The sequence below is a fragment of the Botryllus schlosseri genome, chromosome 11 (assembly GCF_051294905.1).
Source record: "Botryllus schlosseri isolate E-star chromosome 11, Bs_hap1, whole genome shotgun sequence".
NCBI classification, from domain to species: Eukaryota; Metazoa; Chordata; class Ascidiacea; order Stolidobranchia; family Styelidae; genus Botryllus; species Botryllus schlosseri.
In genome coordinates this window covers 10,163,113-10,189,808 of record NC_137246.1, presented here as the reverse complement: position 1 = coordinate 10,189,808, position 26,696 = coordinate 10,163,113, and the positions used below count along the sequence as shown (strand labels likewise).

At 41.1% G+C, this 26,696-nt stretch overlaps 1 protein-coding gene across 3 annotated transcripts; it reads left to right on the top strand.

The window, feature by feature from the left end:
* Positions 1-523: 523 nt before the first annotated feature.
* Positions 524-25,132, top strand: LOC145450142 (sodium- and chloride-dependent GABA transporter ine-like). 3 transcript variants are annotated; one of them, XM_080328635.1, is made up of 11 exons: positions 524-4,927; positions 5,531-5,665; positions 5,740-5,989; positions 10,645-10,777; positions 12,346-12,480; positions 14,733-14,898; positions 15,039-15,226; positions 17,114-17,254; positions 21,286-21,486; positions 21,887-22,051; positions 23,952-24,186. In XM_080328635.1, the coding sequence occupies exons 1-11, from the start codon at positions 4,789-4,791 to the stop codon at positions 24,042-24,044; spliced, it is 1,746 nt and encodes a 581-aa protein (XP_080184761.1). In that variant the 5' UTR covers positions 524-4,788; the 3' UTR covers positions 24,045-24,186. The 3 variants fall into 3 exon arrangements, with proteins under 3 accessions (XP_080184761.1, XP_080184762.1, XP_080184760.1); XM_080328634.1 differs by having other exon boundaries at positions 530-4,927; positions 23,977-25,132; XM_080328636.1 differs by lacking the exon at positions 12,346-12,480 and having other exon boundaries at positions 527-4,927; positions 23,977-25,132.
* The last annotated feature ends 1,564 nt before the right edge of the window (positions 25,133-26,696 follow it).

The following is a 26,696-nucleotide window of genomic DNA, read 5'->3' as shown; positions in this document are numbered from 1 at the left end:
TGTTGAATAGTGAATTGTTAATATTGGAGTGAGATCGAGGAATAGGCCTAAATAGCTAATTAACCGATGGACTCGGTGCCAACCTTACGCGCACTTATACGCGTAAATTCATCGACACGTTAAGCTTATCCTATCCATGTATTATGAGCATTTACGCATGTACTTTTAACCGTAATAAATTGATGCTAACTTGGTAAATTCGAAACAATTTCAAACTCCTCCCTTCTTATTCAAACCCTTCCCTTTTTCATGTGGCCACCCCATGTAAAAATAAAAGTCGGCGCCTATGGATATCAGTAAATATAATTTTTAATATTAGCACTACAAAAAGCGCGTATGGGAGCACTCTTACGTCACGAAATGATGCATGTATTTTCCGATGTCTCATATCGTCATCGACGTCGATTGTATTGGAGTAAAGATTCAGCACGCGAATATATATCGGATTTTGGGTTATGTCAGAACAGACGTATTTTAAAGCGAGTTTATGTTGTCAATACGGCGTCCCTGGTTCTTGACAGCACCTCATATTTACAAGGGCTACATCTTCATCATATACCCTCACCACTTATATAGTGCTCAAATAAACAACTTCATATAGAATACGTATCTATCCGTATTTCGCTGCGTTCAGTTGAATGGGGTTCCGCTAGCGGCTAGCCGGTCTCCGGGGTTCCACAGGAGGTCAAGACACAGAAAACGCAAACATGATTTGCGATGTCACACCATTGTTGGTTGCAGGCAAATAAGACGCGATAAGTGGCCGAATAGTGAATGCTGTGGTTACAGGCCGTGTGCATAGTCACACGCAGGAAGGGGTGGGTTTAAAAATAGAAACCCTGTCCTGTTGAAATGCTGATTCTATCTCCAATAAATATTGCAAGGGCTCTAAAGCTGTGTTCCGTGGAGAGAACTAGCGGCTCCCTGAACCAGTCTCAGGGGTTTACCTGCTGGGGTCCAAGACATACACCCAACTCATGCAGGATTTGTGATGATACAACAGTACTGACCATCAGTGGTTGCAGACATTTAGGCCCGGTCTGTAAGCGAATTGCGATTGCTGTGGTGCTACATCGTGTGCACTAGCGTGCGCAGGAGTGGCGGGGAATCGAAATGAAAGCCCAGTCTTTCTGAACTGTCAATTCTACCTCCAATATTTATAACCTCATTTGTAATTAAACAATGGTCAAGCCAAATTATGCTATGGCTAACTTTTTAAATGTCATCATCTGTATCAACTGGAGCAATCAAATGCTATAATAATCCCATAAAATTGTAACGTTTGACCCGACTCAACTCGAGTCATTTTCAGTTTACCTAGACAATCCAAAATCGAGTAATTTGAAGAAAGGACGCACAAAACAAAATCAAAATTTTCAGTCACGAATCATCAACGGGTCATGTTTTATCATCATGAACCGGGAATGTAACATAATACCGATCTTCGACCGCGTGGTAGATTTTAGAGGTGATGTGATGGTGAAGTTTGTTTAAATTTCAGGTTTTTGTAGTAGTTATAGTAGTTATAGAGCGAACTTTAAGTTCTTAAATCTAAAAAGATATATGACACTTGAATATATTGTATAATACTTGAAATTCCCAAATGCCTCCGCGGGCCGCGTGTTTGTGACCTCTGCACTAGATTGACTAGAACCACTATCAGTGCATTAACATAACAAAACGAAAAGGAATTTGCGATTGCTTGCTATACCCAATACTGACTAACTGAGACTGAGAGGATTATTGCTACTAACAACCAACTATTATGAATTGAATGATTGATCAATGTGACGTCACAGTTAATAGGAAATTCAATGAAGGAGCTTAAAAAATATAGTGCGGGAAGTTTAAAAAGCTTAAAATGACATTTTTAAACGACACTTCTGGCAAGAAAATGCCAGAAACATGTTTATCAAGGGATATGGTATAGGAAATATCAAAAAATCGGCTCGACTAAATTTTTGTTACATGGTGTTATTTAATACAAGATGTACTGTTATTTAGACCAGTCGTTCTCAACCTTTTTCACCTCGCGGACCGGTAAAATATCAAAATTATTTGGCGGACCGGTGGACTTCAAATATTGAAATCAACCCAAAATGGAAAGTATGCAGCCATTTTATTGCAAGTAGCCTATATGGTGCTATAGAGTGACATTTAGAGGCTTTTGATCGTAATTAATTAAGTTCAGCATGGCATCCATGTGATTTTACGGTAGTGAGTCTGCTGAGTCGAGGTAAAATTGCCTTGTCCAGATTAACGTGCTACCGCCGAGAGCCGTTTGTAAACAGTCTTCCGCGCCGAAGGCCGTGGGTTTAACCGACCACGCCAACTCGCATTATATTCTTCTCTTCCACAATATCGAGAGAAGAAGCATTTTGGAGTCGAACCAAACACCTGTTCCTGCTACCCTGCTCATTGCCCACTACCACCAGACGTTGGCTTAGGCTACTCTGGCTACTACGAATACGATGCGCCGTACGAATAGACCTGACAACAGCTATACCAGCCATCTAAAAATCCTGGCCGAAAAAGTACTTCTTCAGCCCGCCATCCCACAAATATGTTGGTATTGAGCCCCACGCGGCGATAAGCCAAACTTATGAGGGGATTCGCCCCCATACCCAACAGTTGAATTGATGTTTTCACCAACACTTGTGAGCACACTCATTCTACTTAGTGTAAGCAAAAAGTTTATGTAGCGGGTCAATAAAGAAAACGTTCGATCATTGATGACTGAATCGGTCAAAAATATGGGTAATTGCATATATATTGGAATATATATGTTTTATCCGCCCGGAATTGTCAGATTCTTCGGTAGAGCTGAGGCGAATGTCGTCTTGGAAAATGTATGGCACGGAAAGAATAATTGAACATATTCGGGCGAGCCTGTTGAAATAATTACTTAGTTGCATGTCATTATTTCGTGAAGTACTGTCTCTTATATAGTAAATAGATATTGCAATCGCACTAAAATAAACTAAACAAAAAGCCGCACACAATTCCAAATTGGTATTTCGTCAGTGTCATTTCTCTGTGGGGTGGCATTTGTCTTGTGGGGTACATACAGATTGCCAGGGCGGCGAGATTCGGCGCCAGCCATTTAGGCGCCTATGGACAATTACACATATATCTATTGGTTTTTGGTCAACAAACCTTTTAAGCCCAGGTTTTCTCGCTGCCGAGTTTTTTGCACACATTTCGGATTCCTATATGTTAGCCTGAACTGCATTACGTGTTGGTGTGTCGTGGCGCGGTAATGGCTGACGCTGAAATGCCTATTTATGGGAAACGACTACCCCAAATAAGCAAGACATTTGGTGGCACGAAATCGCGCAAGGCGCGAAAAGAAATTGAGCAATTTGGCGAAAAGTTTCAAAAAATACTGTATAATTTATGATCGTTTGCGCAATAAGTTTAGGTTCCCTTCAAGCTCGGCACCTATCCAACTGGCCAGTTTCGGTTAAACAAATTAGGCTACAGTCCTGCAGAAAATGAATGAATTGGAAACGAATGATCGTGCAAACTGTGCGCTTTAGCGAGAACGCTCGTACTTGTCGCTCGCATGTCGTCAAATGAGATGTCTTGAACTTCGAGTTAAATAGAACATTCAAATCAGATCGAATATATTTCCAACCCTGTTACCTCACTAAGTTCTGAATCAGTTTTAATTTGATGTTGAAATTAAGGTCTAAAATTGCAATATACCTCGCGGGCCGGCGGTTGAAAACCACTGATTTCGACAGTAACTGGATCAAAAGATATCAGTTCGTCACTTTCTGTTGTGGAAACATTGCGCTAATTTTGACCTGTTGTTTAACGGTCGTGTAGCTGCTGACGAAAATTATATTTTCACGTTCGCTTGCGATGGCCTTGAGTTGAATATACTAATTTCATATGCTTTTCACGTTGGCTCACCAACGTCCTTGTGCTGAACTCGGCATGACTTTTCCCTGCTAAGTAGCAATTTGTTCAGGAGCCTGTCACAGACCGAACGAAATCGCCTCTTGAGCCTCACCTTATCACGGGGTAAAATTTCTACTGGAAGCATTTGAACATACATCTAGCTAAAAATCCGCCCGCCAAAAGAAACATAAAATTGCTAAGAAGTAGTTTCATACTGGAACAGTTAGACAATTGTAATAAAAAAAACTTGTGAACCCCATGTTATCTTCCGATACAGCCCTAAAGTCAGGTAGATTCACACTACAAATTTCGAAATTTTCCCTAAGGGGGGAATTGCTACCGACTGGGAACCGCTACCAGAAACTATATATCTTACACTTAATGATATGGTAATTTTCAGGGATATCTTCTGAATCATTTACTCATCTATGTTATTCAAATGTATAATAAAGACTACTTTTCCTTTTTTAAAATTAAGCATGTAAAAATGCAGAGTAAAATTACCAACCATAACTACTTGAGTAAGTAGTACATGTAGATAAAACTTACTTGAGTATTCAGGAAAAAGAGGAGTGACCGTACTTCATTCCTCTTGATCTCTGACTTCATGGGCAATAAATATACTCGTGCTTGATAAAGTAGTTGAGGAATGAGTCAAAAAGGTTTGGGAACCACGGGTCTATTTCTATTTCTATTTTTGTGGCAAATCCAACCGTACTGCTATAGTGCTAGCTTTGTTATCGTGTGCCACTTTCGAACACCGTACTGAATATTGGATTTTTCGAAATAATACCAATCGCTGCCTTTCTTTTGTTGCAGTATTACCTGATGGTTATATTGTAATACTTCCCAGTTCGCTGAACAGTGCGAGCACGATTTAGAATGTCCTCGAGTGCAATGACAGCTTCGGCAAGGGATTCGTGGTCTTCAAGGACCGAATTTCTGCTCGCATGCCTAGGTTCTGGGATGGGAATAAGAAGTTTATACGCTTTTCCATATATATGTTACTCACACGGAGGAGGTATGATTTTCTTTGTCCTTTGGTGCAGTGGTTGTATGTCTACCGCAATGGTTTATAACCTTTTCCTTTTAGCCCCCCCCTTTTCAGAAATTATCATGATCTGGCGTACCAAGATTTTAAGGATTGTAGTAACAATAACGGGGAAGAGGTCGGTCTTCTCGTGCAGGGTCTTTACTATTGGGAATATTTCGCTCTTGTATCGCTCCCGATGACCACGCGAATAACTAACAATCTAATAATTGTATGTTCTATATTCGGGATCAAATCAATGTTGTTGCCTTGTCATAACTACCAGCGGGATTGGACTCATACCGAATGGGTTCCACTGCAAAATCACATCCCAAGACCACATCTGGGTTTGGCAATACGAGAAAGTTAATGGTATTGACTTTTGTTTTATTGCTTTGTGCGAATAGTAAATCAACTACAAATGCAGTGGAGACCCATGCTCATATTGAAATCTAGGGTTAACTCGTTAATATTGAGTCTCTATATGGCTATGTTTGCATGGATAAAATACATCTATTTTTATTTTTACAAAACTGTTACCATCTTGCTCGATGCCTCTCCATTATTAGTAACCCACACGCGTATCTTATCCAGCCTCTTTTCTCGTTCCTTATCTCATCATGGTTTCATTGTGTGCTCAACCGCTTTTGTACATGGAAATCGCCGTGGGACAGCTAACGAGGGCCGGGCCCGTTCAGGCCATTGGCATGTTGTGTCCTCTGCTTAAAGGTAACACATTGAAATCACTTTTCAACTAAGTATTGCATGATCATAATGGCTTCCTCTTGATTTGCATTTTATAGGAGTTGGCATGGCGATGGTGATGACGTGTTTTTTCACGAGCTCGTACCACATTGCAATGCTTACCTGGACATTGCATTATTTCTTCGCCTCGTTTAAGAGTTCTCTGCCTTGGTCAGTTTGCGACGAGCGATGGAGCGACAGCCCATGCGTTGTGATGTCAACCACGGTTAACTTCACGGGTGAGCAAACCACCTCATCGGAGTTTCAGGGTTATGGCGAGTCGGAAAAGAAAAGTACTAAGTACTTTACGTGAGTTCCTCGATTTTATTTTACATGGCATGTCTCATAATTACACAATGAAAACCCGTCTGTGAATCAAATTGATGACATCCGGTATAATTTTTTATATTGGGACAGTATCTTGATAGGTTTTAGACGTCGACCATGCATCATGTTCAATCGGTGACGACGTAATTCCTACTTACAATCTTTATGTATGAAGTATCCTAATGATGTTTGTATAAAATAACTTTAGCCAATTTTAGATACCGAAATGGTTGTCATCTTCAGAGTTATGTGATGGCATTGGCTTCGAGGATATATAAAATATTGATTTTCCCCGTCCATCAAATAAGACCTATTTCTGTTTCACATTGCCCTATTTGACGCTACTTAGCAGTCGTGAATGGGGACAGAAACTATCAGCATGATCAGTACTGTCGAAGTCTATGATTAATGGTTATATGTATAGTGCCGAAGAAGTACCTAATATATGTTAGAATCTGCTGAACATTATTATCATATTATCTTCGATCTTGAAATCTCACCACAGCACGCAAAAAGCGTCGCAGTTAGGGTATGTATTTAAAACATTAGTATTTTAAACAAACGCCATTCTAAGAAAATGGAATTATGTTCATCGTCATAATAGTGTAAATACTTACGAAACAAAACGTATAGACCAGTGGTTTACAACCCACGCGGACCCCCGCATTTTCGGTAATTTAGCGCTATCATCGTGCAACCGCCATCGTTTTTGTGCAAATATTTCTGTATTCTAGTTATATACGGCCACAAAATGACTTTTCTTGATAATAACATCATACTATTTATTTTGAAATTGTGTAGACTTATATTATTTCAAAGCGTATTCTGCAGCTGCATTTGTTTAATACGTGGTCGTGTCTTGAAATTTCGTGCCTTAGATTTGATAACACCTTCAAGTATGATCGCAACCATAGGCGCCGACTTTTATTTTTGAATGGGGTGGCGGCAGGCGCGTAGCCAGGGGGTGTCGAAACCCCTTCCTTGTGAAAGGCAAAACCAATTCCCTTTGAAATGAACATTTTGACGCTATTATTCAGTTGCAATTTAACAAGTCGTATATCAGTATTACGCAGAGCGGCAACCAATTAACGAGATTCGTCTGTGCACGCATATCGCATCGCACAATGCAACGCGACGCGATCTCCCGCTGAGATGGTTGCGGCGCGCTCAGCATTCGTCGCTGGACTGAGCAGCGACACGGCGCGACAATTCTGGAACACGAAAGCCAGACAAGAATTATGATTACAGACGCGCGAGGCCAATCAGTAATTATCCCTTACCGCCAACACCATGGGTTTTTACTTAGTATTGAGTAGCTCGCATTGCGACAATTGGTTGCAGATTAAAACATCGATTTTGACTGCATTGCTGCATTTCCCGATTTACGTTCGCAAAGCATAATTGGATTAATATTATGTGTACTGGAATAAATTATAACTAGCAGGCACACAAAATAAAACACTGTTCAACTTTGCGCTCCGAGAATATTTATCACAGAAATGGTTCACAAAATATTTTGAACGCGGCTTGCGGCCCTCATCGATGCAAATAATGCACTTTAATTTGCAGATGGTGAACGTATATTTGGTAGTCAAATCGCGATAGTAGATGATGTTTCTCAGAGCTCGCGATGAAATGTACGTTTCTAACGATGAGGTCGAATTTCTATATCTAATAAGGATCGTTAGTTTGCAGAAATCAGCATCAGTACGCTGTGCGAAATACACCGAATTGATCAACTTTATCGGACTGTACAATCGGCCGGCAAAGTTACGCTGATAGCGATATTGAAGACATGCCGCAAACCTGCAATAATTACAATTACAGGGGGCGCTAGTCATACCTAAATACCCTGATTCGCCAATGGCAACGAGCACAATGTGTTCAGACGCGGGCATAAGTTTTAATCAAAAAGATACGTAAACAGAAACACTCAGATCGTTACTGTTTGGCGAAAGTGTTTCTGCGGGCGGTAGCAGGCCTACATGCGGACGCGCTAAATCAAACCACCGACGATAGTGCACATGAGATATCGATGACCCATTTCGCATACAAATGATTCTCGCTAATTTGCAGTACGCAGCATCGATAATACGAATTGGTGAATTAGCATTTCAAAAGGACGGGATTTCTAGTTATAAATAAGAAACTCCCTGGCTACGCACCTGGGATTTTTATGCCGACAACGCGCTGGTTAATATCAGCCCGAGACCTACGGCCTGCGTAGGCCCCGATCAGAGTCGACTTTGATCGTAAAATGGTGCGCTTTTAATTATACACGTGTTATCGCAGTAAGAGCAATATGGGCGCATGCCGCGACCTTATCAATTGAAATACATATCCCAAAGGTTTGAAATTCGATCCGAGATATGGTTGCGCTCGATAGAGTACGTCCAGCAATGAAGTTTATTGGAACATAGAAGATTCCCGTTCAAACTAATCGAATAAATTCAGAATTTGCGCCACAGAGAATCTCGTGTCGCATCAATTTTGACAACGTAATTCAACGCCGTGCACTGCACAATGCGCAAGTCAAACACTGACGAGTGATACCGAGGGAATACGAGTGTAGAAAGCAGACAAGACTTAGTAGCCTACAGATAGTAGCAAACGAGTAATTCAGTAATTCCCAAACTTGCGTACCGCACAATGGGGTTCCAAGTCTGACATCGCCACAATTGTTTGCTCATTATAACGACGTTTAAGCTGCATGGCGGCATTTCCCGATAAAAGTTGGCAAAACGTTGTTAGAGTAGTGAATATGCGCACTTTGCGCCGGAATGACTTTCAATTCGCAGGCATACACAAACACACTGTCCTGTTTCGCGCTCCAAGCCTCCAATTAAAGAGACTATCACGGAACTAACTCAAACATTATTTTGTTAACGAATATGGGCGCAAATAGAATTTAATTAAGAGAAGGAGAACGTGATTTCGCTCGTCTGGTTGAGAGAGAAGATGGTGTTTATCGGCGCAAGCGTGTCGAAATCGACGTCGTAAACGAGGTTGCTTCGATTGTCTGATTACTAGGGCAAGTTTTTGCAACTTTTGCAACTTTTTTTTACAGCTTCGTACAGGGCGCCACCTCGCCACCCCGTAACTCGGTGCCTATGATCGCAATATATGGCGATAGTACCAAAACAGTGAAATAGATTTTTTTCATGAACATATAACGTCCAACCTAGTCATTTCTATGTAGCAGCTCAACTTGAAGTTATTCTGGAATAGCCGTTATGTATATCACAGGTGAAAATGGATTTTTAAAAACATTTCGAAGTCACGTCGATCTTACTACTCCAACTCCAACTATTTTTTCACATACCCAAACAAAACATCGCTAAACATCAATATATTCGTATCAGTAGGCTATTGGAAATTAAAATGAGATTTGACTGTAGAATATTTTATCTAAGACGGCCATTCTGTTGATATGAGTCATGAAGTTTTAGCCGCAATGAAGCACAAGCTGCCTCGTGATTCCGCTAATATAAAATAAAAAATTAGGTAATCAACCATTTTTCAAATTTAGAGGTTTCGCGGACCCCTTGGAAATGCTTCGCGGACCACCAGGGGTTCGCGGACCCCGGTTGAGAACCACTGGTATCGACCTTTGCAAGACTAGATAATATATAATCAAGGTATACGATATGGAAAGATTAACCTCCGACAGCGTTGCCGGTGCAACAGGTTTAACACGTAGTTATATACCCCTTGAACCGAATAGATGTACTGATGATTATGACATCCGACCGTAAAATGCTGCATTACGACGTAGAGTCCAAGATATTCGTTAGTCCGTTCAAGACAAGGATCGGGCACCTTTTTCGTGAAAGGATCTATGTGGGCCCACTATTTTTAATTGTAATTTTCAATTGTTATACCCAAGGAGCCATGTAATCAATTGCAGCGTCACAATTGTATATTTCTGGCGTAATGGAGGCACAAAACGAATTTAACCGCATGAAATTCTTCGTGTGCGCTGTTTCATGCGTTTGTTTGTCACGCGTCCTTTCCAATGGTCGCTATGTGCTTGGCAGAACTATAGCACTTAGAAATCAAATTATTGAATTATTGCTGAGCGGGAAGAATCTGGTTGAACTATTGATGAAATAGGCGAACCAAAAGAGGTCTTAGCTTAGAGGAAATAGATATTTATGAATACCCTGCGACGCTTGAGTGGTGTGGATAGTGTTTTCAATCACCCCAATAGGAGGGAAAACTGGTAAATAGCTCCTTTTCGCAGGATGAACTATTTATTGAAAGTATAGGCCTAATGAATACCTAACCACATTCGAGCATTCCATGCCGTACCCTCGCGGGATCCGCTATGTAGTATAATATCGCATGTTATTTTTCGTGTGTAAGAAATCATGGCTAAACACAACAATAAGATATCATTTCATATACGTTTGTTTTAAATTGATTTTTGTTTTGAATGCAACGCTAGTTGCAGTAAAATATTTGGAATGTGGATGTGCCATCAGACGAAATATTTTAGTAATCATGTCCTCCAATGATCACGCTTATAGGATATGCGTTTGCGCTATTTGAGTATACTCCTGCTCTATACTATAAGATTGCGAGCCCTCTATATATGCGTCAGGAGATTTGATGATGCACCATTCCATAAATTTCAGTGAATATGTGCTCCAAAAATCCAGCAATGAGAGCGATTTGGGGGGTCTTAACGCTGCACTGGTTGGATATTTATTCCTGGCCTGGATTCTTTGTTATCTCTGCCTATTCAAAGGCGTGCGCTCCATTGGCAAGGTAACTACGCATCTTAATTCTATGTAAGTGATATACATATTCTACTGGTATTATACGCACCATTTGAGACCGCATAAACCACATGCATTTTTGAAAATATGAATTAAACAACGCCAAGAATCATTGCATGTGTGAAGTCTTTTTTGATTAGAGATTATTTTCAGTGGAATTTATAGGAATGGAGTTTTTTTACAAAGGAGGCGGGGTGAGCATGAATTGTGAATTAGCATAAATTATACAGTATATTTTGAAAATTTATGCAACTTGTTCAAAATTTTATCGCGCTACGCGCGATTTCAAGTTATCCAATATCTTGATCGTTGGGTACTCTTCCCCCAAGAATAAATACGCAAGATTTATAGAAATGGGCATAACGGCCATGGCCACTACCGCGTTTCGACGCCCCAAGACATATAATATTTCCTGTTATGTAGCATGCGACATGTGCCAGAACGATCGACAGCGAGAAAACCTTGGCCGAAAAGGACTGCCCTTATGCTGACCAAAAACTTCGTTATATATACAAAATACATATGGGTTTAATTGTCCATAGGTGCCTTGACTGGCGCCGAATGTTCCTGTCTTGGCAATCTGAATCCCGCGAGACAATTACTATCCCGCAGGGAAAATCTATATGCCAGTGAAGAACTACCAATTTGAAATCGTGTGACCTTTTAGTTTCGTACGCTCTGGCGATTCTATTTTTTTGATATAGCAGAAATGAGGTCACGAAATAACATCATGTTACGAAGTCATACCAACGGGTCCGCCCGCCCGAAGATGTTTAATTATTATGCACGGGTTCTACAGTTTCAAAGACACGTCACTCAGCTCTACCGGTAAATCTGATTACGTGAGCAGAGAGGGCAAGAAATTGATAGCAATATACATGAAATTCCTGATATCATTGACTGATTTTAATGACAAATTATCCAAATATTTCGGGCTTTGCGCTGGCTCACTAAAGAGTACAACTATAATTTCGTGTCAAAGGCGAACAACGTGATGGGACGACGGTTTATCACCATATGGAAGCATAAGACTCAAGTTTTTTTTTTTTTTTTTTTTTTTTTTTTTTTTTTTTTTTTGGGGGGGGGGGGCTGACGAAGTGCTGTTTCGTTCCCGCCAACGGGTATATACCCGGAGATGTATAATTATTGAGGGGTCCTACCTTTTCGAACACACACCTCACTCAGCTCTACCGGTAAATCAAATTATGTGAGCAGAGAGAGGATAAACATTGATAGTCATAGGCCTATATATGCATTTCCCGATTATATTGACCGATTAAGTCATTGATTATGGAAATTTCTCGCGCTTTGCGCATTTAGGCGACAAAAGCTGACTCATTAATTGACCACCCAATGTAGATGACAAGTAGCGGTAAGCAGCGCACAGCCTGAGGCGGGTCTGGGGGCTAAGCCCCCAGAAGTGTGGTTTATCACCCTATGGGGGGCCTGACGATGTGCTGTTACGGGCCTGACCGGCATACACAGCCTACTCCCAATATTGTATTGCATTTATCAAAATTATAAAAAATACTTCTCGGATTATGTCGGATATTCCAGGTTGTGTATGTAACTACTCTTCTACCATATCTCGTCTTATGCATACTCCTGATTCGACTTTTCACGTTGCCTGGTGCGGCAGAGGGATTCTATCATTTTTTCGATCCAAGCCTGAGCCGAATTTCGGATCTAGAAGTGAGTGGCTGCATAAGAAATATTGTTTCAGTTAGCCTAGGTATGCAGGGCCAGTAGGCTTATGCTTATAGAGACCAGTGGTTCTCAACTTACGGTCCGTGGCAAGTCTGCTGGCGGTTCACCAAAGATCGAGAGTTTTCTATTTCAATTCCAAAATACGAGAAGTTTGACGCTTATACCATTAATTAGAGAAATGAAGCATCAAATTTTGAATTTACTCAGCAGTTTGAACGTATTTTAGCGCATGGTCTCGCAACAGAAATTCATAATCTACTTTGGGCGTACGTCACAGTGGAGCAAGCGGCACATCAAACTTTCGCCCCAACCGGTTTCTGACAAGTTATATGTGAAAGTCACGGATATCAAAACAAACTTCGTTAAAGTCCAACAGTTCAATTAAGCGACGCTTGGCCGTGTAATTGAGGTTGTAGCAAATAGCGAAGTGGAATTTCTTTCAAAGGATACCGAGAAATCGTAATCACTTTAGTGGTCTACAGTATGTCGCCAGCTGCGCTTTTCACAAACTTCACTATTCACTATTCTCTTAAATTCCCGGTGGAAAGAGAACATATTAATTCCCGACCATCTCCTGACCTATTCATAGAGAAGCTGGACCATCAATTCGTCACGTTAGTTTACCGTAATCCAAATTTCATCGGATATTATGTCCGGGGGAACTCTTTCTGTCCGAAGAAACGAAAATTAAATTTGATCGGTACTCTTGTTCATAGAGCCCTCATGATTTGCCCCAAAGGAAAATTGACTGGGTAATTGGAGTGGATTAAATCCATTCTATCGAAAACTGGCTATCCTGATAGCAATATAGACTTCGCCGTTGGAGATAAATGCAAAGATATAGGCAACCGATAGAATTTGGACCAAACAAATGTCCATTCTATATTCACCTTCCTTGGCTTGGCTCCATTTCAACAATATTTATTAACGTGATTCGAACAAGTATTGAATTTTGTGATTGCGATGTGAATGCAAGAATTGCTTACACGACCAAACAAATTTTTCCCAACACTCCGGTGTATTTTTAAAAGTTCAATCTGGCTAGCTTGCCCGAACGTGCCGGTTTTAGATATCAAGACGATGCATATCTTTCCGAAAGGTACTTCGCCTACAAAAAGCTGGAGAACTTGATCATGGTGTTGGAGTAAATCCCAATTCATTGTCACCTGGGTACTCTTCGGCCACTTCTGTGGCGTGAATAGAATGAATATTTTTCCGATTCCGAAATGACACCAATGCATATTTACGGATGTGAAGGTGGACGTGGAACGTAACGTCAGTCGCATCCACTTAATACGGACACAGGACAACCTGGTCAACCGCTTTATTCGGTCAAAATGTTACGGAACGGAACAAAAGTAAAAACCTCCGGTTGATTCGGGCAATTATCCACATAATTCGGACACAGGGTCGCAATTTTTATCAAGTTATGAAGCAAACAACAGTAAGTGAGGGATTATGGTGAAGCAAAGTTGATCCATCCATTACCAACCTAGGGCCAAGCCAGGCCAAGCCAAGCCAAGCTAGCCTTGTAGTCGCTTCAACTTCGATACAAATGCATCTGTATTGTAGAACAGAATGACACAGAAAAGTTTTTTGCCGCGCTGAAAGCTTTTCACTTTTGATTTCCCACCGCCTTGTGAAGTACTTTTATTAGGTGAAAATTACTGCACCTACCCTATCTGTGTGTTTTACACGGCAATATAGTAAAGTATATAGTATTCCTTGAATTGTATGGCATCGAAATACAGTGCCACACAATACAATACAATTAAACAGAAGATATAACTCTATTGCGTTTTCTACGATAAGTACCAAGTATTGCAGTATAGCGCAGCTGCAATTCACTAAATACGCAATATAACAGTATTTTCGATGCACTGTCTGTCTTTAAAAGCATGACCGCGTGACGCACAATTGATGTTCCGCATAATTTGGTCAAAGCCATCTATGCACTTGATTCGTAGACTTTGATTCCGCTCTCTTTTGGCCGCATCAAGCGGAGAAAAGGCATTGACTGAATTAGGCCGAAATCAATTGTGCGTTACATGGTCAGTTCAGTATGGTTTTACATGGTCAGTTCAGTATGGTTCCGCTCACTTTTGTCTGAATTAGGCGGATTCAACTGACATTTCCAAGCTAACATCATTTTTCCGATACGGCGTGCCTATACGCATTTAACACGTATTTTTAACAGAATTTGGAAGTCAGACCTAATCGAAGAAAACTGTTTTCAGACCGCATTACAGACATGGCTCGTTGCTACACGGGAAGCATTTTATTGTGTTGGTATTGCCAGTGGCATCATGATCACATTTCCAAGCTATGCTGACAAGCGAAACCGCATATCTGTCAGTACACTCATCATTACTGTGACGAACGTTTGCACCAATTTACTGGCTGGTAAGAAATTTGGGTGTTATGTGATGGTTAAACAGATAATATAGTAATAATGTGTAGGTAGCATCTGCGTTGCTGATGAACTTGAATGACAATTACGTTAACACGTTCTTTAAATACGTTAACACGTTCTTTTAATTTAGGATGCGTCATTTCCGCCGCAACGGGAGCTCTTGCATCCATCGTGAATGTGCCAATAGCACATGTCGTCAACCATGGATATAATGCAGTGTTTGTGATGATGCCTTCATTGTTTAGCAAACTCCCCATGTCAAACTTATGGGCAGTGTTGTTTTTTCTGTCTCTTATATGCTTACAAATCAACTACCAGGTATGATTAAGTATATGTTTTTATTGAATGTTTAAGTCACGTCCTATATCGGAAATGTTTAGTCAGTTCATTTTACTACGGAACTCCGAGTCCTAACACTGTTGAATCAGCTTAATGTAGGGTTACCATACGTCTTCTTTTTTGACTTATTTGAAAGTGTCCTAGGAGGACGCTGGAATGTCCTCTTTTTTGAGATTTTGTCCTCTTTTTTTGAGAATTTTGGTTAAATATAGGGCAATAGTCGACTGAGATACAATAAATCAACACTGAAGTAATGCTCCGGCAGCTATTTCGGGAGCTGAGCCGGAAAGCTGGCCATTTTTTCAGTCAACCAACGGATAATGAGTAAGAAAAACCGTAATTCGGGATTTGAGCCGAAAAGTTGTGCGTTTTTTGATCAACCCCCAAAAGGTGGGAAAAATTTACAATTTTTCAGGATTTTCCTCAGGTAGCAAGTAGTAGTAAGTAGAAAGTCGGAAAATTCTGAAAAGTGTCCTCTTTTCTGATTTACAAAATATGGTAACCCTAGCTTAATCAGGACACCGGATAGTCCGGGAAACCGCTTTATTCGACCGAAATTATTGGGACCGGAATAAAAGCTCAAGTGTACGTAAAAACTCCCGATCATTCGAAAAATTCCACGCTTATAATTCAGACGCACGTGCGCAATTCCTCTCATTCGGCTATGACACACAAGATGAGTGATTATGGTGACACAAAGTCAATCCATTAACATCCATTCATCAACAATGAACTGATATAGAGCCGAGCCAGCGTTATAGTCCTTTTTACTTCGGTGCAATTGCATCCGTCTTGTATAACAGATTGGGTTGTTTTAACACAACATGATTGATTGTAGTGAAATAATGACGATCCAGCATGCAGTAACCATGGGACGATAAACTCGTATAAGAAGGCCATGTCAGATTTCGGTTAATCTTAAAGAACAGAATGGTAGGCTATACAGTATACTTGACGCCTTTTTAAGGTCACGCCGTAGCGTATTTTGCTCTTAATTCCTACGGGTTGTGAGGAAGCCTACTTCGGCTAAATGAAACTACCGTTGAAGACATCTTTGTTGCATGGCGTGGTACTACATTCGACGAATTACTTCACAATTTATACCTTATATGTGTGTGCTGAACAGAAAAACAGTATATAGGAGGGTCACCATCGGGGTGCCCGCGGGCCCCAGCTAGTGAGTAGCCTGTTCTCAAGATAGCTTGAATAGCAGCATTTATCCAGAGGCGGTCACTGGTCACTGTGCTGGTCAGTAACGAAGTACTTCTACTTTTTCGAAGTACTCAAGTAGTTTTCGGCTACTTTTGGTACTTACTCAAGTACATCAAATTCCGGCTACTTCTACTTCGTAATATTAATAACTTCATTTACCAAAAAGTATGACTTTTTGCGACCGAACAAGCTGAAAATATAACTTTTGCGATATAGCTAACTGACAAAAATATGAGTCCGACCACTGTTGATAGTCGTTGGTACACCCATTTAGTTGGCTATGGTGCACCTAACTCTAAATTTATTCATTTCCAATGCTGAGAAACAATATTGATGCTGCATGATTTACTTCCAGCGATGACCTGAGGTCAGATGTAATTAACTTCAGTGTTAGAGTCGTTCCACCCTGACATCTTAGGTGACATCACGTCATTGGACAGACTGATAAATATTCACTGAAGGTGGGCGATATTTCTACTGAGACATACATCGGCCTTATATATCAGTCGCCCTCGCGTTTTGAATATGTTGTACCTGTCATTCTGCTCTGTTATTGAGTCCTGAATTACGAACCAGAGCTATCATGTCGGATTGATGCTGTTCTCGAAAAGTTAGCCTATATATTACTCTTAGTTCATATTTATGTTGTTTCAGTTATCGCTGGTTCAAGTCGTAGTCACTACCATATCCGATCAATTTCGAGGAAAAATAACGGCGGTGCTGAAGAGGCGGGAACTGATGCCGTTGGTAGTGTGCGCTGTGACGTTTTTATTTGGTCTGATTCACGTGTCACGGGTAAGATATACGCGTTTACTGTCAATGATGGTCTGTTGTGATAGGCTACTTACTGTCAATGATGGTCTGTTGTGATAGGCTACTAAGGCTAGCGGGTAATTTTTCGCCGAAATTCAATAAAGTAGACAGAATGGATGTTAGGAAGAAATAATTAGGTTCATACCGGTATCCTAGGTATATAAGTGAGCTCATATATCCGAAATTAAAATTACTGTGAGTGAGTGAGCACCTTTCGCCTCCTGAACAATGTGTATATGGATATTTGTTACATCAGGGACGGGCAACCTACGTCCCGCGACCGGATTTTGAGCGGCCTGCAGACAGATTGGACGCCGAAAGAGAAATTCCAACTTTAAACATTGACTACTGTTTGCGTCGCTGAATGAGTCCAACCTGAGAAAATGGCCTTGAAACTGCCTGTTCTGTTCGGGTTAGGCTACTTCCACGTCTACTCAACTGTTCTATTAGACCAGTGGTTCTCAAACTTTTTAGACACGCCCCTTTGATGATAGTGAAAAATACACGGAGCAATACTTATGAGGGGGAGGGAAGTCGCGCTGAGCGAGAACAATTCTACAATTGACTGTTTTGCAGTGTTGGGATCAAGTCACTACCTTCGAGTCACGAGTCATCTCGAGTCATTGCAGATTTTGACTCGAGTCAAGTCAAGTCAATCGATTTTCAAAGGTGACTCGAGTCAAGTCAAGTCACTCGATTTTTGGAGGTGACTCGAGTCAAGTCGAGTCAAGTCAAGTCACGAGTCAAGTCACAATTCAAGTTAAATTGAATTTTCGATGTATGAGTGATGAAGTCATTACACTTTGCTAGCTGTGTGAAAGACAGATTAATTGATCAATGCTGATCATTTATCTTGAATCAAATAACGAATATCTAGTTAAATATACCTGCGAAAAGACGTTGTATCACTCACGCACACGTAGAACTGTTAATAAAATACGTGAGTAACTGTACAGTCACATGCTACAGTCAGTTATTATCAGCCAAAATATAGGACATAATCGACATCTATACATCCGTGAGTAAATAAACGCCCAAACTATAATTGTTTGATTTAAATCATAGGCTACATAAAGGTTGGTAAAGGTGAGCACTGCGCAACGTAAGCATTGATCCGTCTAAGAAACAGAGACACATTGCTATTTAGAGTAATCTTCTACTACTACTACTACTACTACTACTACTACTACTACTACTACTACGACAACGCAAGCTGTGATACTTCAGTTTGCGGTCTATTTATTTGTGATCTAACAATCGAGGATCAGTGTATCGTACGATCAGTGAATGACTGGCTGCTCTCACAAGTGACACGGGCGTATCTCGAACGATCCGAACATGTACAAGATACAGTGATTTATTCGACACCGTTTACTTGATGACTTGAAATTGACTCGTAAATTTTGCTCCGAGTCACGAGTCAATGCGCATTTTTAAAGCTTCGAGTCAAGTCAAGTCAAGTCATTTTTCCAAAGTGACTCGAGTCAAGTCAAGTCATACGAAAAAGTTGACTCGAGTCTGACTCGAGTCAAGTCATGACTCGAGTCATCCCAACACTGCTGTTTTGTCAATAATAATCATGTCCTATGGTAGCTCGTATCATATAGATATTTTAGCGATTTTGGAGTATAATCGCTTGTATTACCCCGCTTGAGCGTAGCTCGCAAGTAAATCAAAAACCAATGGCACGGGCCCCGTGCGATCCGTGCTATCAAAACTTGGTACTTTTTCGTTGGACAAAAAATTTACGCAGGTCTTCGACAAGAGCATAGTTCAATTGAGTACGGTGGGCTGCCATAAAATGCGCTTACTTAAAGTATCAGTATATAAAATTTGTCCCAATTAAGTATACTCAGAGTGGGTTGTTGTTGTTGTTGCTGTTGTTGTTGTTTGTGAAACAAAAAATGTGGCGCTTATCGGCTAACGGCCTTTTGCACTACGGTCAAAGACATAATGTGAACGAAACGAAACGAAGAGGGCGTATGAATTAATGACGCGTGTCGGAATGGAGTAATATCGATCAGATAACAGAATAGCCTAAAACACTGAAATTACAAATAGCGGTTAAACGATAGATACGTTGTACTACGTAGTAAGCCACTTCAAAAGGTACTTCTTTTAAATTTTTCTCGGATTGTAAAGCATATTATACAAGGCATATGGCATGGCCTAATAAGGGAGGATCTTATTTCTCCATAACGCTCTGCACATTCTGCGCAGATACTTGACAGACATGCCATAATACCATCAGCTAACAGCTACACACATTCACCAGTTACTCATAATCTAGAGCAGTGGTTCTCAACCGCCGGTCCGCGGACCGGTGCCGGTCCGCGACGACATTCCTGCCGGTCCGCCAGGCATATTACAATTTTATACTTTAATTTCAAGATGCCATGTTGAAGGCTTGTTCATTGATAAAATAAATGAAACATTAAATTTTTAACTGATTCATAATTTCGTGAGGTAACATTAGGACTGGAAACATATTCGATTTGACTTAAAGTTCAAGACGTGTCATTTGACGACAAGCAAGTGACAAGTACACAGAACAGATACGAGCCGACTCATCGCTAAACAGCACAGTTTGATCATTGGTTTTCGATTCATTCATTTTGTGCAGCACCGTAATGGGGGCACCCGAAACCGCCCAATTGGAGAGGGGCCGAGCTTGAATAGGGCTCAAAATTATTTCGCAAATGAACATAAATCATAAATCATAGCATATATGAAACTTTTTCTAACATTTTTCAATTTCTTTTCGCGCATTGCACAATTTAGTATCCCTAAATGTCTTGCTTAGCCTATTAGGTGCCCTTCTCTGAGAAATACGGAATGATTTATAGGTATTTCGGCGTCAGCCATTACCACGCCGCGACGTACCAACGCATAATATAAAGCAGGGATATCTAGAGTTTCAAGATATCCCTGATATAAAGCTTGGGTTAACATGGGACTCCGAAAGGTGGGCCAAAAATTCGGCCGCGAGAAAACCGCTTCACTCGTGAATGATCGAAAATTTTCGCTATTGGCGCGATTAAGCTACGTAAACTCTCTGCTTACGCTGAGTAGAATGGATGTGCTCACATGTACAGGTGAAAACATCCGCCCAACTGTAGGGTCTGGGGGTGAAGCCCCCGGAAGTTTGACTTATCGCCCTGTGGGCGCCCCAAGACCAGCGTTTTTGGGTTGGGCTGACGAAGTGCTTTTTCGGCCCGGATTTGCGGATGGCCGGTATAGCTGCTGTAATGTGTTTTCTTGCGGCACGCATTGTATTCGTATAGGTAGTTGCCAGAGTAGCCTGTTTCTGGTGGCAGTGGGCAATGAGCAATGTAGCACGAAAAGGTGCTTGGTTCGACTCCGATACGATTCTTCTCTCGATATTTTCAACGAGAAGAATATTATTAGAATTGGCGTGATCGGTTAAGCCCACGGCGTTCGGCGCGAAAGACTGTATAAAGGTCGCTCGGCGGTAGCACGTTTATCTGGACAAGGCAATTTACCTCGACTCGGCAGACTCACTACCATAAAATCACACGGATGCCATCATGAATAATAATTATATACGATCAAAACCCTCTAAATTTCACTCTCTAGCACCATATAATTGCAAAAAACGGTTGCATACTCTACATTTTGGCTTCATTCATACTCCACATTTTGGCTTCATTTCAATTTTGAAAGTTCACCGGTCCGCCAGACAGTTTTTTAAATTTTACCGGTCCGCGAGGTGAAAAAGGTTGAGAACCACTGATCTAGAGACCTCTTCCGATCGGTGCATGGTCAGTCAAAATCGAGTATCAGTTTATGAAAGGTGCGACAGAATTACGACATTTAAAATTGCAATATATTTAGGATAATTGCTCTTGTTAAAACATCATTCCGAGTTCAAGAAACATCATCTCACTCTGATCTGCGTGATATGGGAAATCACAGTATAGCTTATGAATAGAATTTCGAAGACTGTATCTATTATTAACGTCATTTGTCAAGTATATCTTGTTGCATTTCAGGGGGGTACATCCACGTTAAATTTCGTCGATTATTATCTAGTGTATTTACCTTCGTACATCATCATCTACTTGGAAGTGCTGGCGATTTGCTTTATATTCGGCGGCAATCGACTAGCACGGGAAATAAGTTTCCTCTCTGGACATCGCTCATATTTCCACTATACGAAAATGTGGGCATTTGTTGTGCCGCTGCCTGTCACGGTGAGTTGAATGTCATCGAGTCGAAGCTTTGCACTTGTGAATAATAAATTTATACACATTCCAAATTTCTGTATGGAATACATTCCGCAGCAAATGATTTCAGAAGATAATTGATGTGAACTGATTCACTTTTAGGTAGGAATATTTCATGCGTCAGTTACGGTGCATGCCAACCTTATTCATAGGCTGCTTGGTATATACTTTATTGAAACTCGTAAATTACAACAGAAAACTGTCATACCTTGATAATGTAACCTAATCCCAAACACAGTCGATAACCATTATTTTTCACAAATCGCGTAGGGCACGGTACAACAGTCCTCATCTGTGCCAGAAATCCTATCTTAAAATAAATGTGGATATTGTATTTTGTGCATAGATCGCAATGGTATTGTTTCAGTGTTACATGTGGTATGGGCTTGTAGAGGGATTAAGATGGGCAAATTGGGCAACCCCGTGGCCGTATCACTTCGGAATTTTGCTATCAATCTTGTGTCTCATATCGATACCGATTGGCGTACTTCACGAATTATACAAAAATGGACAAGGGAGATCATTTTGTTCGGTAAGTCAGAGTGTTTCGTGATGTCGTACTGCAATGGTGTTAGTGCTTCCATATTGATTGAAGTGTCATACTCATGGCCCACCAGTTACGGACTTGAATGCATCAATGACGCGACGTTTTTGGGCGCGGCCAAAACTAGTTCCCGCGACAGTTATATTTGAACGGGAAATTTAATTTTCCACCAATTTACGAGTCACGGAGAAGTTAAGAGATGTGTCACCCTAAATACTACTAAGTAGGGATGGTGTGAACCTCTAAAAGGTCCAGGTTCGTGTGGACGCGAACCTTTTTGAAAGGTTCTGTGTGAACACGAACGTGAACCTCATGACGTCACGGGACGTCATATTGCTAATTCCAACCTACCCTTCAATGAAATGATAGCCTATATTAATGTACACGATACCTAGCGACTATTTGGGCAGCATTACGTCACAATGCTGAAATACATATTGACGTTTTAAACGTCGCCAAATGTATCAACTGGAGCTATCAAATGATATAACAATCTCATAAAATCAATATCTTCCGTCGCTTTGTCAACAATTTTGACGAGGTCTTACCAGGGAATATAACAGAAGGAAGGGACGTAGTTAATTTTTGTCACTTGCTACCGATATTACCCCATTAACAAGTTATACAGCAGTAGCCAACACCTCAATCGCACCGATTTTGTTTTAATGATCCAGTAAGCATATGAAGTCAAGATTGACCCCATACGCCTGCTAGATTGATTAGTTGAATAAGCATCATTCGCTGACTAGGCCGACGTAGCTTGTTTCGATCGTGATGTTTTGTGATTGTGGGTCAAGCTCAGAGAGTCCATAAATATTTACAAACGGAAAGTTGGATATTTCGAGCAAACTTTTGCAACAAAGCAAGTAAAACTTTTGAGATTGTCAAGGTACATGCTCGTTTAGTGTTGATTTTTTATGCCTATAGCGCCATGCATAGAGTGGCCTGCAGTTGAAATGCAATGAATTTGAACCAACGATGTTGTAATGAAGTGAAAATTGTAATAAATGAAAAAGGTTCACAGTGCAGAACCTACCAAGGTTCTGTTGTGAACGCGAACCTCTAAATTTCCGAGGTTCACACACAGAACGCGAACGTGAACCTCACGTTCACCCCATCCCTACTACTAACCTGTAGTGTCGAAATTTGAATTTGCCATTTTGCCAAATTTGGTGAGCCGCGTTTTATTTGAACGGCCCTATATACCATGCAGGTGCACCTGCGTATCCTAGAATGATGTGGTGTGGATACAAGCAAATCTCACAGCTCACTGCGATTGGTCTACGTCATACTTTCCATTCGGCTAAAGGCAATTTGCGGGTAATTTTTGACTGGCTTGCCGAGCGCAAAATTGAATAAGAGTAGTATCAATCGAAAGCTACCGATTTCTAATTTCGATCGTTGCTGAGTTTGATATTGTGACACCGAAGTGTCGTGTGGAATCAAGAGAGGAGCAGCGCAAACCGCAAGCGTATTGGTCATTGTTGCGATTGAGCAATGAGCACCCACACTCTCGCTGCGCACTGTGCTGTGAGCTGCGGCTGCTCATTCCAGACGGGATTGTTGCGTCACAAGGAAAAACCCCGTTCCAAATCCAATGCAAAATGAAATTCTGATTTTGAGGGGTTCCAGGAATACCAGCTCAATAAAAATTTATACTATCTGGTACCCTGGTAGCTTTCCATGGATAACAATATTATCAAATTTTGCGCTCAGCAAGCCGGTCAAAAATTTCCGCCAAATTGCCTTTAGTCAAATGGAAAGTATTACGTGGACCAATCGCAGTGAGCCGTTAGATTTGGCTATGTCCACGCCATTGTAGGACACTATGGTCGTACCATACAACTTTTAGAGTCGAGATCACCCTGATCATTCAACCCTTTTCCAGAGCCGATCCGTAATTATTTCTTCAGGCCTTCATGGTATCAGTGACTCCGACGTTTGTGCCAGAGCATGTGAAAAGGAAGCAGTGGGTAGATAGCAGAGAGTGGATCGGAAGGGAACCAACCGGAGATCAGCACAATGATGAACTACCACTTGTTGAAACAAATCCACCACGAAGTACAGTAGACGGATACAGAAGAAATTCAAGAAACTCTACTTCAAAGGATGTTGATCAAAGTGCACTTTGAGCAGTAGTGTGCCGCGAAAATTGACTGTCGCTTCCAGATATGACAAACGTACCGATTATATCGGCTGCAGTGGGTTTACGGATTTGATCTGACTTATCTCAACGTAATTTAGAATTCAAATCATGCAGTTTTGTGCATCGCCTATATTCATCGCATTTTTTGTGCATAACAGCCTATATGGTACACAGCTGGTGTCAAACTGCTGGCCAGCCAGAGTCTGGCATTTTGGAAATAATATATGGATTTGCCAGTAACACCTTTACACTAGAAAAACCTGTAAAACATATCATTTACGGGGATCATTATTTACATGAACTCCCAGCATGAGGCTACGAATAGCGCACTACTACAAAATATTGTTTGACACTGCCAAGACATCGTTCTGATCTGCATTCACCAGCATCACCCCGTAGTGATTGTACCATTAAGCCTTTCTCGCCAAAAGATTTGTATAAATGGCACGGGGTAGTCATATCCAGGCCCGTAACTGCCGCACCCCAAGCGAGCTCGAAGGGGGCCCAAAATTATTTCGTGAATTAGCATAAATTATAGAGTATTTTTTGAAAATTTATGCAACTTTTTCAAAAATTTTTCGCGCTATGCGCGATTTCAAGTTGCCAGTTATCTTGATTTTTGGGTACCCATCCCCCAAGAAAAAATACTCAAGATTTATAGAAATGGGCATATCGGCGTTGGCCATTACTGCACCACGACGAAACCAAGACATATAAAGTACACCATGTAATATGCGACTCCAAGAAGTGTGCCAGAACGATCGGCAGCGAGAAAACCTTGGCCGAAAAGGACTGCCCTAATGCTGACCGAAAACTTCGTTATATATTACGAAATACTGTCTTGGCAATCTTAACCTCACAAGACAAATACCATCCCGCAGTGAAAAATTATATGCCAGTGAATAAATACCAATTTGAAATTGTGTGCGTCTTAAAGCTTCCTAGCCTACGTTATGGCGATTCTATATTTTTTATATAGCAGACAGGAGGTCACGAAATAACATCAGGTTAAGGATTTATACCAACGAGCCCTACAGTTTCCAAGACACCTCACTCAGCTCTACCAGTAAATCTGATTACCTGCGCAGAGAGGACAAGAAGTTTATAGCAATATATTTGCAATTCCCGATCTTATTCACCGATTTTATCATGAATTTTCGAAAATTTTCGCGCATTGCGCTGGCTCACTCGGCAGTAGCCTACCACTCATTTCGTGGCAAAAGCGAACAAGATTTTTTGCGGGGCCTGACGAAGTGCTGTTTCGTTCCTACCAGCCCGAAGATGTTTAATTATATTATTGAGGGGTCCTACCTCTTCAAACACACCTCACTCAGCTCTACCTGTAAATCTGATTACGTGATCAGAGAGAGGATAGAAATAGATAGCAACATGTATGCAATTCCCGTCCCTTTTGAGCGATTGAATCATGAATTATAGGCATTTTTCGCGCTTCGCGCGTTTAGACGAGTAAAGCTGACCCAGAAAACGGCCCTCAATGTAGATGATATGTAAGTGGCGATAATTAGCGAACAGTCTGAGGGGGGTCTGAAGTTAGGTTCATCAACGTATGGGGAGCCCAAGACCAACGTTTTTTTGGGGGGGGGGGCTGGCGAAGTGTTGTTACGGCCCTGGTCATATCCAGAATTTTCCTTAATTGCTGAGACATGATTTCATTTATATCGATAACGGGAAATTGTTCGGCCCCGGCTTGATATCGTTTTGCTCCAGCTCGTATGGCTGCAGAATGCAGATGGACATTGAACAATACTACAGCCTACTTCAGAAAAATCTAGATCTCCCTGCCCTGCCCTGACCACCTTCCAAATGTTGTAACATAATTATCAGTCTGCTTTCGTGATTTACCAAATAGTTTAATCTAGATTGGCTTGTCTCTGCCATGCCCTACGCCAGGGGTCGGCAACCTTTTGCTAGTCGCGGGCCAAATTTCAGGTGCACAACATTTTGGCGGGCCGGACCGGAATTTTTCTTAATACTATAGTTAACAGTCACGTCGGTATATTACCCTACAATGCTGCAATCTCAATCATACAAATCACAAAAAGAGCAACACACATGTATTTACACTTCAACAACGCAGGATAAATGTGACACTTGGCGCAGCTTGCTTTGTGATAGGTTTTCAACTTCTGGCAACAAGTCAGATGAAGCTAGAATCAGGCCATATTCAGAATGTGCGTTGGGATACGTGATCTTAGCTTGCTCTTCGTGAATTTCATTGTTGAAAACTATTGTTCACATGCGCCCGTGCTACCCCAAAAGTCGATGCTACTTCTTTTGCATTGTTGGTCAAGCTGGGATGAAGACCCATTTCAAGAACGTACTCTTTGTCAAAGTCAATCAGCGATATGCTCTTTGTATGAAATTTGTCATTCAATTCAACTGCATGGCATTTCAAATGGGCCCATTTGAAATTTTCTGGCAATGGTATTGGCGCCCACATTAACCGGAGTACTGGGTAGTCAGAAT